General features: G+C 51.2%; 1 protein-coding gene and 1 long non-coding RNA gene across 6 annotated transcripts in view; one reads left to right on the top strand and one right to left on the bottom strand.

The window, feature by feature from the left end:
* Pxn (paxillin) overlaps positions 1-14961 on the bottom strand; it is a 61601-nt gene that overhangs the window by 36251 nt on the left and 10389 nt on the right. For 2 of the 5 annotated variants that reach the window (NM_001401038.1, NM_001401037.1), the window contains 1 exon segment: positions 10684-10855. The exons of 1 other annotated variant lie outside the window; for it this stretch is intronic. In NM_001401038.1, the coding sequence (NP_001387967.1) occupies positions 10684-10696 (13 nt within the window). In that variant the 5' untranslated portion in view covers positions 10697-10855. 5 annotated transcript variants of the gene reach the window in all.
* LOC148002356 (uncharacterized) lies at positions 1764-9343 on the top strand. Its single transcript, XR_015634873.1, has 4 exons — positions 1764-2849; positions 3160-3674; positions 3921-4195; positions 6921-9343. It is a non-coding gene; the product is annotated as an uncharacterized LOC148002356 (long non-coding RNA).

The following is a 14961-nucleotide window of genomic DNA, read 5'->3' on the forward strand; positions in this document are numbered from 1 at the left end:
AAATGGCCGGAAAGATAGGCGGCACACACCTTTAACCCCAGCACTCTAAAATAAATTAGAAACACACATCTCAACAAGAAGAAAGTGTTGTTTCCGGGAAAGTTCCTGTTTCCTGGGCGTGAGGGCAGAGGCTCGGGTGAAGCGGCAGCAACGGCAGCACCAGAAATCGCAGAGACTGGGGGCCTGAACCGCCCAAACCCAGAGGAGCCCACTCCATTCCACCAGAGAAGGAAGTGGTGTGTAGACTCACAATGGGTACCTGCCGTTCTTGCCCATTTAATCATCAACCACCGTCAAATACTGATCCACTGAATACCGCAGAGAGCACAGGGCAGGCCATGGTGGCTGGCACACTTGACAGGCAACAGGCACCCTGTCCTGAGAAGCACACAGTAGGAAGACAAAAAGAAGTCCAGGGGGTTTGCTCTTTTTGTTTGTTTGGTTGGTTGGTTGGTTTGGGTTGGGTTGGGTTTTTGGTTTTTGAGACAGGGTTTCTCTGTGTAATAGTAACAGCCTTGGCTAGCCTGGAACTCTGAACTCACAGAGATCTGCTTGCCTTTGCCTCCTGAGTGCTGGTACGTGGTTTATGCCAGCTGATGGTGGCACATGCCGAAAGGCAGGCAGATCTGAGTTCAAGGCCAGCCTGATCTACAGTGAGAGTTGCTACAGAGATACATAAAGAAACCATATCTTGAAAAACAGAGAGGGGGTGGGTTATGCCATGATGGTGGATAATGGTGAAGGTTAATCCCAGCACTTGGGAGGCAGAGGAAGGGAAATTATAAAGTTAAGGTCAGCCTTGCCTGTAGAGCAAGTCTGAAACCAGCCTGAGCTTGGTGAATCCTGTCTCACCCCAACCCCCCATGGGGAGTACCCGAATGAGAGCTCAAAAGGAGAGGGTGTCCGAATACCAGAAGGTCAAGTTCCTTCCTTGTGGTCCCCACACTCTAAGTCCTGTGAGCTTTGGTTTCGCTTCCTCATTTGCAGGCTGGGATCACTGCCTCCTACCTCAAACCCTGTCCTTATCTAAACAGAGGCCAAGAAGAGAGCAGTGGGGCCATACACAGCTCCCACGACAGCTGAGGCCTCCGAGAGAGAGCGAAAAGGAAACAAGTTGGGTCTTTGCTGGCCTGCAAACCGGAAGAATCAGGACAATAGAATCCACCTCAGGGGTGGGGACAGAACTTTGGGAGTCGCCAGCACAAAAGTTCTAAAAGGGGTCATGGAAGCAGATAAACAAGAGGAAAACAACAAACCCAGGAAAATCTTCAGGGAAAACGGGGAGGCGCTCCCACTCAGGGCACCTAAGGAGGGAAGCGGAGAGGACAGGAGGTTCTGGAGAGACACGTGCAGCTGAAGGGGAGGCAGAGAAAGCACACCCATCGGCATAGGAAGTGTGTCAGCAAGTGGGCAAGGAGGTCCCAGGCTGTGTCAAAATCTGAAAAAGAGGAAACTGGATCAGGGGCCAAGACGAATAAAGACAGACTGGGACCGCAAGGCCACAGGGGACAGTGGGCCAAACTGATGCCACTGGGTGGGGTCAGGGTCACCCACGCTGGACAACCCAAGTTCAATCCCCGGGACACACATGATAGAAGGGAAAACTCGAGCAAGGTATCCTCTGACCTGCACACAGTCGCACAGGCATGCACACACTCACGCACACAGGCGTGCACACACATGATAAGTAAATGCAATTTATGAACAAATGAAAGTAAAAAAATAAGTGTAATTTTTAAAATCCAAGGCACTTCACTGAGAAGGACCTGTAGGAGGGTCGGCAGTCAAAAGCTGTTCTTCCAAAGGACACGAGTTCAATTCCCAGTAATTACATCAGGTGGATCATCTGACCGCCTCTTCTGTGTAGGCGCTTGCATAAACTTGGTGTGCATACGGACAAGTAGGCACACAAATACATACGGTAAATAAAAAACAATAATCAACCTGCCTGCGGGGCTGGCTGTGAGGATGAAGTACGCTGTGTAAACAAAGAGATTTTCCCTGAGGCCCTTCTGCTGTGTGCTCAGCATCCATCCCGTGTTCTGCCCGCACATCCTCCTTCACAGCCTGCTTCCAGCAGGGTTTCTCTGTTGCTACGTCAGGAAGACACTCTGGTACTGGGGCAGGGTAGCTCAGTGGCAGAGGGCACACTCTTTGAAGGCAAGGCCACGGGCTGGATCCCCATAACGCAGGAGACATACTGACGTCCAAGAAAGACTGGGGCGGCCTGAATGAAGCTCCCTGACCCCGCTGAGGAAGGAGCGCCCCAGTGGCTTCCGCCCACCTTGCTCCGCTCACCCGGAGTCTATGATTCAAAACAGCTGGAAATATATACCCCGAGCTCCTCAACAAGAAAACAGACCAGAACATGGCTGTCTCTGCCAAGTGAGTTCTGAATAAGCTGCATTCCATTTCATTAAAACAATTACCTGAGCTCCAGCCAAGGATCACACAGAGCTTCCTCCAGGCCCCATCCCCTCCCCCACAAAGCACACACACATCAGGCTACTTCTGAGATCGGCAGTGTAAGGCCCTGACACGCCACATCCAGACCTGGTTAGGAAGGCTCCATGATCCCTCCCAGCAGTCAAGCAGATGGACACAGACCCTGTCCTACCCCACCTCCTGCCTTGAGGCACTGACTTCCAGAGCCTGTTGATGGCTCAACGTGTTTGGAGACACGAGGGCCTCTGAGGCAAAAGGGCCACTACTGCTAGACTCTAGTCATCCATGCTACCACTGTCACCAGTCAACTTTGACTCAGCACACTACACAAGTGGGACCTGAAGAATGGAGATGCCGGAGAGCTGAGAACACTGGGAAACCGGAAGGGCCACACTAAGCTGCAAGTAAGGGCTGGGGACCCAGGCCGACAGGCTAATGACGCTGGCCAGCCACAGGCTAACAAGATGTCACCGTGCCAGGCACACGCGCACACACATACCTGTCCCCAACATCCTGGGCTCATACTGCCTGTAACCCACTGGCCCATACAACCCTTTACCTCCAGCCAGAGACCAATATCTCTCTTGTCCTGACTCCATCTGATTAATGTCGACTCTGCCCCTACAGCACGGCCTGTCCCTCTGGTCCCCTTTGCTGTTCTGTTTCCGTTTGTCTTTGGTTTTCTTTATCTGTTTGTTTTTGTTTTCTGTACAGGTCACAGCGCTGTGACCTACCTCCCAGGTGACAACATTACCTCCTATCTGGTTCTCCTCCCACCACCTACAGCGCCATACGGCCGACACCGGCAGACACCAGTCAGCACCCGGCTCTACTACAACTCAGAGCCCACCAAGGGAAGGGCGCCTGTGAACTCTTGTTCAGCACCTGCCATCGGTGCCTAAACATGCGGAGAGTGGAAACCCCAGCACAGAAGCACGCGCCTGCCTTCCACTCAGATGCAGATGTTAGCGCTCGGCCACCCCGTGCAAATGTACGGGCCGTGCTTTCCACGCACACGCCTCTCCACATCCATTCAGGTATAAATCCCTGCACAATCGGCCGCCTGCGCCCACAGTGCCACATCTGCAGATTCACCGAGAGAGGACAGGGAAATACGGAAAGCACTGCATCAGCTGACTTCACAGTCATTCTGAGCACAGAATCCTCTGTCGTCCTTCCTCCCTGAACAGCGCAGCACAGCCATCATCACAAGCGCTTACGGCAATCAGGTAATCCAGGTAATCGGGAAGTGCTGTAAGCTGGGGTGTGTTTCCATGTATGCAAATGTTCATATGTGTGAGGGTCTGCGTCCATGTGGAGACCAGAGGTTGAAAGGTGGGGTTTTCTGTCACTCCCCTTTAAAAAAAAACTGAATATTAATTTATTGGGGGGGGGGGCTGAGACACACGCCACCGCACATCTGTGGAGTTCAGGGGACAATCTGTGAGAACTGGTTCCCTCCTTGTACCATGCAGGACCTGAGATCGAATTCAGCCTGTCAGGCTTGGCAGCAAGCACCTCTACCCACTGGGCCATCTCGCCAGCCTGAAAGAGTTTTGATTCTAAAGTTTACAGGAGGAGCTCAGGGGCATAGCTCATTGACAGAATGCTTGCCTCACTGTACAAGGTTCCAGGTCTGGTCTCCCTCTGCGTAAACTGAGTGGGGTGTTCTCGTGATCCCAGGACCTGAGAGGAGGCAGCGAAGGCTTGAGGATCAGAAGCTCGAGGTCATTGTCTCACCTGCTACTTGGTAAGTCTGAAGTTAACCTGGACTACAAGAAACTGTCTTTAAAAATAAACATGGGGGGAGGGGGCTCGTGGGTTAGGAGCACTGGCAGTCCCTACAGAAGACCCAGGTTCAATTCCCAGTAGCCACATGTCAGTTCACAGCAGCCTGTAACTCATCTCTAGGGTGTCCATGATACATAGACATACGTGTGAGCAAAACACTCGTGCACATAAGGTAGGCAGATGCTAACGAGTGTGCTTCTGGAAAAGCACACGGGAAGGTCTGTTTTTAGGGACCTGCGCATGGGTGGTGGAGAAGCACTGGGCCAACCAGTCCCCTACACAGTCCAAAGGACTTTGGGGGTGGATTGGGACTTTTTCTTTATTGTATCGTTTAAAACACCCTTCTACTCCCAGCCCTCGGAGGCAGCCAGATCTCTGCTGAGTTCCAAGGCCAGCCTGGTCTACATAGTAAGTTCCAGGAAACAAACAAACAACAAACAAACAAGAAGTAAGGCTTCATGACACTCCTACTTTACCCCTCCCCCTAAGGAAGACGATCCCGTAAACCATAAAACCACAATCACATCAGAAACAAGCCTTAAAGCCCATCTTCACCAGACTATGCGGCCGCTGGGACTGTGGTAGCCTTCCCAGTGGCACATCTGCCTGCTGCTGGCCCAGTGTCCGAAGCCTCCCTAGGGAGGCCAGTGCTAAGCTCCACTGGTCAGGCACTCAGTCAGCTGGAAGCTCATAGGGAGATGGATGTATACTGAGGCCAGTGGTGAGGCAAGCGGAGAGGGGCTTTTGCTTGGAGAGGAGACAAACCTCCACTTTCCCTTTCAGTGAGTTGTTTAGTCAACATCTCTCAGCTTGGAAATTCTCCTCCCCGCCTCCCAACCCCCAACTTCTCCTATCCCTACAGACGCCCTCCCTTCTCTTCCTTTGCTTGACATTCACTATGGAGCCCCAGCTGGCCTGGAACTCCCTATGGAAACCAAGCAGGCCCGGAACTCACAGAGATCTGCCTGCCTCTGCCTCCGGAATGCTATGGCTGAAGGCCTACGCCACCACATGAAGCCTACCACGGTGGTTTTTAACAGCTTCTCCACTAGAGATGGATGTCTCAAGTGACAGAGAGTGTGTATGCCCAAATGAAGATGAGGAATGTGTCCATGCGGGCAGGGCAGGACCTACAGCACAGAGAGAAAAGCTGCTACCCTGGGGACACTGACATCTGGCAGCTGGCCTCTAAGCCCACAGCTCTGTGTCAAGGGTACAGGTGACTGAGCTGGTCAGAGCTGAATGGAACCCTGTGTCCATCAACAGACACAGCCACCCATGCCGTTCAGCTCCTCCTGACCATGAAAGGACGGAGAGAAGGGAAGTGGGGACTGAACAGATGAGGACACAAAGACTAACAGAAAAGATTTCTGGAGCCAGGCCCGGGGATACAGACCTCTAATCCCAGCTAATCCAGAAGCTGAGGCAGAAGGTTTACATGTTCAACACCAGCCTGGGCTGAAAGAATCAGTTGAAGGGCAGCTGAACAACATGATGAGAGCCTGTCTAAAATACAGAGTGAAAAGAAAGCCGGACATGGTGGCACAGGACTTTAGTCCCAGCACTGTAAGTCAGAGAAAGGTGGATCTCTGGGAGTTCCAGGCCAGCCAGGATTAGGTAGACAGACCCTACCTCAAGATAGATAGACAGACAGATGATAGATGATAGGTAGGTAGATGGGTAAGTAGTTATATACGTACGTACATACATACATAGATGGATAGATAGATGATAGATAATAGATAGATAGATAGATAGATAGATAGATAGATAGATAGATAGATAGATAGATAGATCAACAATTTCTACTCTACAGTCAGTCGCCCTGGATTGGATTCTTGATCCTGCCCCTCACTAGCTGTAGAACTCAGGCGAGTGGGCTCCCCCCAAGCTTTGGTGTCCTTTCAGAAGTGGGGAGTGGTGACTACTCAGGACAAGAGAGTTTACTTCATATAAACTCTGTGGCTGGGGCTGGAGAGATGGCTCAGCGGTTAAGAGCATCTGACTGCTCTTCCAGAGGTCATGAGTTCAATTCCCAGCAACCACATGGTGGCTCACAACCATCTGTAAAGAGATCCGATGCCCTCTTCTGGTGTGTCTGAGGACAGCTACAGTATGCTTGTATATAATAAATGAATAAATCTTTAAAAAAAAAAAAAAAAAAACAACTCTGTGGCCAAAACAAGAATGGGCGAAAGATGCAAGTCTAGTACTTGCAAGTAAGGGCAAACGAGACGTCCCGGGAAAGAGTTCTGTGCGTGTGGTTTTTAAAAACAATGTTCTGAAATGCCACAGAGTTGCGCACATGGTTTTAAAGTGTTCTGCACATGAGATGGGGCTCGTTTTTTGTTGTTGTTGTTGTTGTTGTTGTTGTTTTTTGTTTTTTTTTTTTTCCTTTTTCTTTTTTTCGGAGCTGGGGACCGAACCCAGGGCCTTGCACTTGCTAGGCAAGCGCTCTACCACTGAGCTAAATCCCCAACCCGGGGCTCGTTTTTAATCCCAGGACTTGGGAGGCTGAGGTGGACCTCTGCAAGTTCGAGGCCAGCCTGGTCTACATAGCAAGTTCCAGGACAGCCTGGTCTACATAGCAAGTTCCAGGACAGCCACAGTTGCATAGAGAGACCTTGACTTTAAGAAACAGTTTTTTAAAATGCGCTCTGTAAATGTTATTTTTATTCATGAAGGCCCTGAGTCCGGAACAAGCCCAGTTGAAGACTGGTTGAGACAAACGTCTCTGGCCTTGAGACAAGGTAAAGACCACAAGAAGCTCCACGAGACATGGGTGCAGAGGGAAGAGGCCACGAGGGGCCGCAGCAGCGACTCTTGGCCTCCGTCAGACCCCTCCAGTCAATGACCGGCCCAGTCTGTGCAACACAGGGCCACCCCTGAAGAAGCAGAGGAGGAACATGAACATGCAGAGTCCCTCAGAAAGCTGTCACCCTCTGTGGGATAGCCGTGTCCTGCCCAAAGCCCACAGCTTCCCATCCCTTCCACCCATGGTGTCCTTTTCAACCTAACAATCGAACACAACACGGGGTTTCAATCTAAGCCAGGCACCCTTACCAGCAGGCACCTCACAAGACATCCCTCAGGAGGGCCCTGCTGCCCCACCACCAGATGCTGCCTCTGCCACGGGTCCAGCAACTGTCCTGACCGAGGCCTAACACCCAGAGGTCCCACATACAGGCAAGCCCTAAAGCCAGATTTTCCATGGAGACTAGGCAGCTCTGTAGCCTGGAATGCCCCGGGGGCAACTCCCTTACTCCCCCTAGCATCACCCCCAAACACAATGAGGCACTGTTTTCCAAAGGGTCAAGACTGCTGAGAAGCTGGAAGGAGACAGGTCCAGATTCCAGCAGACTGGACACGGCCAACAGTTGGCTGTGTCCCCCACTATGGAAGAGAAGGCAATGCTATCACAGCCACTTCCTGGGGACCTCCACGATCAGTACCAGCTCTTGCTGCTTTACGACTGAGACAACCAGATCCAGAATTGGATCAGTCGAGGTTCAAACCCCAGCCAGCTCAAAGAATGGCCCAGCTCAGGTTTCTCCATCAGAGAGAGAGAGAGAGAGAGAGAGAGAGAACACCTCCCTCTCAACAGTGTAAAAAAAAAGAAGAAGAAGAAGAAGAAGTGCTGAGCACAGGGCCTGTCTCCAGCCGAGCGAGAGAGATCCCTGTCAGGCCACACTGTGGTCACGGCCTCCCCCAGTGCATTACCGACGTGAACATGGAGAAAGGGGAGAGCCGGGGCATAATGGAAGTGCATCTGTGTTGTGAGAACTCTGTCCAGGAAACTCCGGCCAGAACTCGAACAGAATGAGCTCTGGGCCAAACCAGCGTCTAAGCTCTAATGAGAAAAGCCACCAAGCAGCCGCCCCACAGCACAAAGCGCAGGGAATGAAGGCGCAGAGGAGGCAGGACACGCTGTGTTTACCTTTTTTTTTTTTTTTCCTGCCCGATGAGCTACAAATTTGTAACTTATTAAACAGCGCACAGCGACTCTCTCACCCACCACCATGAGGAGGGGGAGAGTCTTGCTATTTATCTTTTTTTTTCTTTTCCTTTCAAGCCAAAAACACAGTTATCAGTTATCGTGGAGGCTATGTACGTGCCCCACGGCCTTGCCACAGGGAGATCACCTAAACTAATACACACACACACACACACACACACACACACACACACACACACACACACAGTGTTAACCGACCAGGAGGTTCACAGCTGAGATCTCTCTTGGGACACAAATAAAAACAAGAGGGCTGGCCATCGTAGCCATCCTAACTTTGGAAAACAGCTGACGGGCAGTGTGCTGAGCAGCCATCCAGACAGCTGACCGCCCGCCCGGGCCGAGAAGCAAATTCCTCTCCCCTCCTGCATATCCACTCCCCCCAACCCTGAGCTCTGGTCAGCCAGGCATAACGGCCCCCGAGAACTCAGACTGAGGAAGTGGAGTAGTGTGGATCAAGCAACTGGAGGGTCTAGAGCAGGCAGCAGAAGTCACAGGTGGCAGCCACCCGCCCCCGCCTCTCCTGCGAGCGAGCGCCTGCTTGCCCCCTTCAGGAATGTAACATGGAGCTGTACAGGGACCAGGCTTCCAGGCACAGACTTATTTGTTCTTGGCTGTGCAGCCTTGGGTGAGAAAATCAGCCTCTCTTGGTCTCTTCCTTCTCTGTTTGTTAAAAAGAGGTACTGGTGGTAGCAATGGCCTCGGGGCAATGTTACAGAAAGACCTTTGTGAGGACAGGACAAACCCAGGCATGGGTAAGCACTCCATAAACAGCCCACTTCATCCCTTCAATTCCTTTCAAAGACAACTCAGTGTGCTGGCCCTAAATAGAAGACAGTCAGAAGTCTGGGATTCTGGACTTTGCAGGCACCTCAGAGACTTTCTCAGTCCTTCAAACAGCCCCGAGGGCTGTCCAGAAACAACAGGGGCCCCCAACCAGCAGGGAGGTGCTGTGACTGGGTTTCAGCTCCCTAGTTCCCATGAGGGAAAACACTGACAGTTTCGGATGCCTGCTCAAAAGCACAATGCCCCAGCCTCTCTCTAGCTTAAGTATTTTTATGTGGAGAAATAAGAATTAAAAATACCTGCCTGGAAGCTTCGCCAATCTGGAGGGAGTGCATTGGGAATATACAAGTCAAGCCTGACCCAAAGGCATAACTATGTTCAGCCCTGAGCCCACTCCAGGGAAACAAGCAGGACCCAACACCATCCCCCAGCTCTGGGATGTTTCAGGGGCTCCCTGATCACACAAGGAAACGGGCAACCCAGTGACTGAAAATGGCCGGTCTTAGTTAACTTGGTACCCTTCACTGCTTGAGGGGATTCTCAGTCTTATCTAGTGAATCTGCTCCTCAGAGCCAGGGACACGGGTGACACCAGTGGTCTGTCACACAAGCCATCCACAGTCCAGAGAGTGAAGACAAGGCTTCTACAGAGAAGGCACTTATCCCACACACACCTCCTCAGCTGAGGGGCCCTACAGGGAGGGAAAGACAGGGGCTCCTTCACTCTAGGGTTCACAGGGCATTACCTAGAACCCTTGAATCAACCCCCTCAGGTTTAAAAATCGACTTTCAGGAGAGTCATTCTTTTTTTCTCTCTGTCCTAACACCGGACCAAGTGTGGACTGAAAAGAACTGCCTCCGGGCTCCAATAACAGGAGGACAGTGAAACTCTGTTCTGGGCATTCTGTCCTCTTTACCTGTGGGGCTTCCTGCAATCCTGATGCTGGGGGTGGAGGACCTTGCCAGCCAGGACACGTTGGCTGTAGCCTGAGGCCCATTCCCCTCCTCATTCCTCTGGCATTTCACCAGGGTCTGGGAATGGTGGGTGAGAGGTGGGAGTCATAAGCCACCACCACCCCCAAACTTGCCTTTCTAAGTTTAGACTTGAAGGGGAAGGGCTTGATCTTGAAATACAGGGTGACAAGACTTGAGTCGGTGTGTGGTGTGGGGAGGGGGATGTCTGTGCTGTAGCCCGGGACACTTGTCATTAGAACGGGGGTGTGGTCCTCACAAGCTCTCCAGTAGGTGGTTATAGGACACGGGTGGGCTCTCGAAACCGGCTATAATCCCGAAGCGGGGGCCAGTGTGGGGGAAGTCTGCAAAGTGGGAGGTGGCCTGGAGCGAACAGAGGGGAGTCACAGAAGAGACAGACAGCCTCTGAGACCGAGTCCGGTAGGCAGCCGCTCTGAGGTGGGGGTGGGGAAGCGAAGTGAGGGTCCCGTAGCTGAAGAGGTCTGCCCGGGGAACGGGGCGCCTTTCCCCGAGGTGAGTCCCTGAACCCCAGTATGAGATCGGAGTCTCAGGCGCCGCAGCTTAGAGCGAGCGGCCCGCACAGCTCCGGGCCGCAGGCACCGCAACCCAGCCGGGCTCCAGGGTGGGATCCACGGCCGCCGGGCCCCGACCGCTCCGCCCTCCGCCTCCCGCACTCACCGAGGTCGTCCATGGCTGGTCCTCAGACGTCGGCCCCCGGCTCGATGTCGCCCTCGCTGCCCGTCTCCGGGCTGCTCCTCGCCGCCCCGCAACTTTTCCGCGTCCAGCCTCGGCCCGGAACGGAACCCGCTGCCGCGCCGCCTCCTCCGCCACAGCCGCCACCACCGCCGCCGCCGCCGCGCGCGCCCGCGGCAGGCTAGCCACGCCCCCGTGCGCACGCTGGCCACGCCCGCCGCCGACCCCGAGCACGCCCAATCCCGCGGTGGAGGGGGGGGATAGTGAACGCTGAGCGTGGTGGTGGCGCCCCCTGGCGGCTGAGTGTGCTAGAGGTTTCTCCGGGCCATGAACCGCTGAGTTCGGCTTGACCGACCTTCAGGCCGATTTGTCACTGGGCTACAGAGTCGGATTTATCCACCTATCCATCTATTTGAGTCCCAGTGGGACACCTCCCAGGAGGTTTAAATCGGCTTGCCTGGAGCCTCGGGACGATCCTTGGGTTGCCCTCTGTACTGATGGCAGTGCTGGTCACCCCAGAGTAGTATCCCAGAAGTGTACTTTTTTGTGAAATAGGATAAGTAAGGTCTCTTTGGACCTCCAGCCAGCCTGGAATCTAAGACCTTTCTGCCTCAGGTCTCCTGACTGCTAAGATCAGCAGTGTCTGCTCCAGCCCCAGATCCGGTACTTGGGAGATTATGAAACCTTTAATTTTACCCTTTTCCCCCTTCCCCTTTCTAGAGACTGCCAAAATTCTGCACGGGGCAGAGAGACACGCACATAACATCAAAGCAAAACTACCAGAAAGTCATTCCCGGGTCCTGGCAGAGTTGCCCTGGGGATCTGGTCCCCTACACTCAGAAACTGGATGACAAAAGCTTGGTGTAACGACTCAGGGCTATATCTCAGCTAGTTGGCAGGCTGAGGCAAGATTTCAAAGGTTAGTCTGGGCTACAGAAAAAGGAAAGACCAGCCTGGGCAGCTTATGGGGAGACACTTGTCTCAAAATTTTGAAATTTTGAAAACTTTTTCAAATAAACACACACACACACACAAACTGAGTGTGGTGGTGTGAGGTTTTGATCCTAGAACTTAGTAGATAGAGGCAAGTTGGTCAGGAGTTCAAGGTCGTCCTTGAACCACAGTCAGTTAAGTTCAAAGCCAACCAGAAAGACCCTGTCTCAAAACATACACACACACCACACACACACACACACACACACACACACACACGCACACACGCACGCACACACACACACACGACTTTAGTCCTAACCCTTAGGAAGTGGAAGTAGGAGAATTAAAAATTCAAGGCCATCCTTGGCTACATACTGATTATGAGGCTAGCCTCCACTATATAAGACTCTATCTAAAATAATTGAGAAATATAAAATTAAACTCTTGGTCAGGTATAGTGGCACATATATTTCATTCCTGTACCCAGGAGGTAAAGGCAGGTAGAACTCTGTGAGTTCCAGGACAGCCAGAATGACATAATAGAAAAACCCTGTCTCATAAAAACAAAATAAAATTTTTTGGTCTCAGTGACAAAGCACCTGCCCAAAATTCCTGAAGGTTTAATCTGCAATATTCCCGTACCTAATAACAGAACGAAAGGGAGCACTGTGGTGGTCTGGATGCAAATGGCCCCATATGCTCATATATTTGAATACTTGGTCCTAAGTGTGGAACTGTTTGGGAAGGATTGGGAGGTGTGGTCTTTGTTGGAGGAGGTGTGTCACTAGGAAGCAAGCTTTGAAATTTCAAAAACCCACTCCATTCCCACTCTCTGTCTTCTTCCTTTTTGAAGATCAAGACCCAAACTCTCAGTTATGGCTCCAGCACCAGGCCCGACTGCCTGCTGTCATGCTACCCACCTCGCTGATTGTGGGCACGTGCCCTTGGAAACTGTAAGCTTCAGATAAACTGCTCTATAAGCTGCCTTGCTCATGGTGTTTTGTCACAGCAATTCAAAAGTAGCAAAGACAAGTGTCTCAGTCAGGGTTTTACTGCTCTGAGCAGACACCATGACCAAGGCAACTCTTATAAGGACAACATTTAATTGGGGCTGGCTTACAGGTTCAGAGGTTCAGTCCATTATCATCAAGGTGGGAACATGGCAGCACCCAGGCAGGCATGGTGCAGGAGGAGCTGAGAGTTCTACATCTTCATCTGAAGGCTGCCAGGAGAAGACTGGCTTCCAGGCAGCTAGGATGAGGGTCTTAAAACCCACACCCACAGTGACACACCTACTCCAACAAGGCCACACCTACTCCAACAAGGGCACACTCACTCCAACAAGGCTACCCTTACTCCAATGAGGCTATACCTTCTAATTGTGCCATTCCCTGGGATAAGCATATACAAACCACCACAACAAGTGATTTTAAAAAGTAAAAATAATGAAGAGGAACTGAAGAGATGGCTGAGTGATTAAGAGCACTGACTGCTCTTCCTGAGGTCCTGAGTTCAATTCCCAGCAATCACATGGTGGCTCACGACCATCTGTAACGAGATCCGATGCTCTCTTCTGGTGTGTCTGAAGACAGCTACAGTGTGCTCATATACATAAAATAATTTTAATATACATAATCCTTTTTAAAAAATGGAGAGGAAGGGGTTGGGGATTTAGCTCAGTGGTAGAGCGCTTGCCTAGGAAGCGCAAGGCCTTGGGTTCGGTCCCCAGCTCCAAAAAAAAAAAAAAAAAAAAAAATGGAGAGGAAGCACCTAGCCTCACAGAATCTTGAAGTGCCAGGGTGGGGGGTATACCCAGGGAGCATTCTGTCTACTCAGAGGAGAAGGGGAGGGAGGATTTGGAAAGAATTGTGGGAGGGGTGACAGGAAGGGTCAGTGAGTAAGATGTAATATGTTAGAGAGAGAGAGATGGAGAGAGATGGAGAAATGGCTCAGTGGTTAAGAGCGGTTAAGAGCACTGTCTGCTCTTCCAGAGGTCCTGAGTTCAATTCCCAGCACCCACATGGTGGCTCACAACCATCTGTAATGGAATCCAATGCCCTCTTCTGGTGTGTCTGAGGACAGCAACAGTATACTCAGATGTAAAAAATAAATATTTTTAAAAAGAGAGAGAAAGGGGCTGGAGAGATGGCTCAGGGGTTAAGAGCACTGTCTACTCTTCCAGAGGTCCTGAGTTCAATCCCCAGCAACCACATGGTGGCTCACAACCATCTGTAATGAGATCTGGTGCCCTCTTCTGGTCTGCAGGCATACATGCAGGCAGGAAGCTGTATGATGTATACATAATAAATAATTAAAAATAAATAAATAAATAAATAAAAGAGAGAGAAAGAGAGACTATGTGAATAAAATTCCAGTCCGACTACCAATCGATCAATCAATCAATAAAATCTGTTATTTACTAAGTACAGTGCACACGTACTGTAACTATTACCTAAGTTACCAGTGAGGGTGATGGTAGCCTGTGGGTTGTATATGAAAACTCCCGCGCATACACACAAGTTCAGCTCCCCTTGTTCCTCAGGAACCGAGACACCAAGTCTTCCTTCGTCAAACCAGGTTCTCTAGGCAGACACTGAGATCATATTAGGACATGATGCTTGTGAAAGACAAGGAGGACGGAAACAGGACGGAGCAAGCAGAAACTCAGAGCCTGCAAACACAGGCCAGCCCACCAGAGAGCCTGGATACCAAAGCCAAGAGATAAGGGTAAGGGTAGCAGAAGTCCAGTCTGTGATCTGCCCGCCGCGGGAATACCAAGAGAGATGCAGTCTTTACTCAAAGTCCCTGCACCTTGAGCTCACCCTAGCGCTGGAGACAAGCAATTCCACTGAGCCACAGCCCTGATCCCCAGTGCACTGGGAACTTAGCAGCATCCACTAAACGCAGAATGTAAGCCACAGTCGGATGCTGGTACAGACCTTTAGTCCCTTTAGTCCCAGCCCTTGAGATATTGATCTCTGTGAGTTAGAGGGCAACCTGGTCTACAGAGCAAGTTCCAGGACAGCCAGGGCTACACAGAGAAACCCTGTTGGGGTTGGGAGCACTGACTAGACACAGAGAAACCCTGCCTGGTCTTTGTTTTTGCTTTTTTGTTTTTTGTTTATTTCACTGATTAGTTTGGTTTTTGATTTTTGGGTTGTTGGTTTTTTTTTTTTTTTTTTTTTTTTTTACTTATATGAGTAGTACACTGTCAACTTCTTCAGGCACACCAGAAGAGGGCATCACATGGGAAGAGGGCATTACAACCTGTTACAGATGGCTGTGAGCCACCATGTGGTTGCTGGAAATTGAACTCAGGTCCTCTGG

This window comes from Rattus norvegicus, chromosome 12 (genome assembly GCF_021556685.1).
Source record: "Rattus norvegicus strain SHRSP/BbbUtx chromosome 12, alternate assembly SHRSP_T2T, whole genome shotgun sequence".
Classification (NCBI taxonomy): domain Eukaryota; kingdom Metazoa; phylum Chordata; class Mammalia; order Rodentia; family Muridae; genus Rattus; species Rattus norvegicus.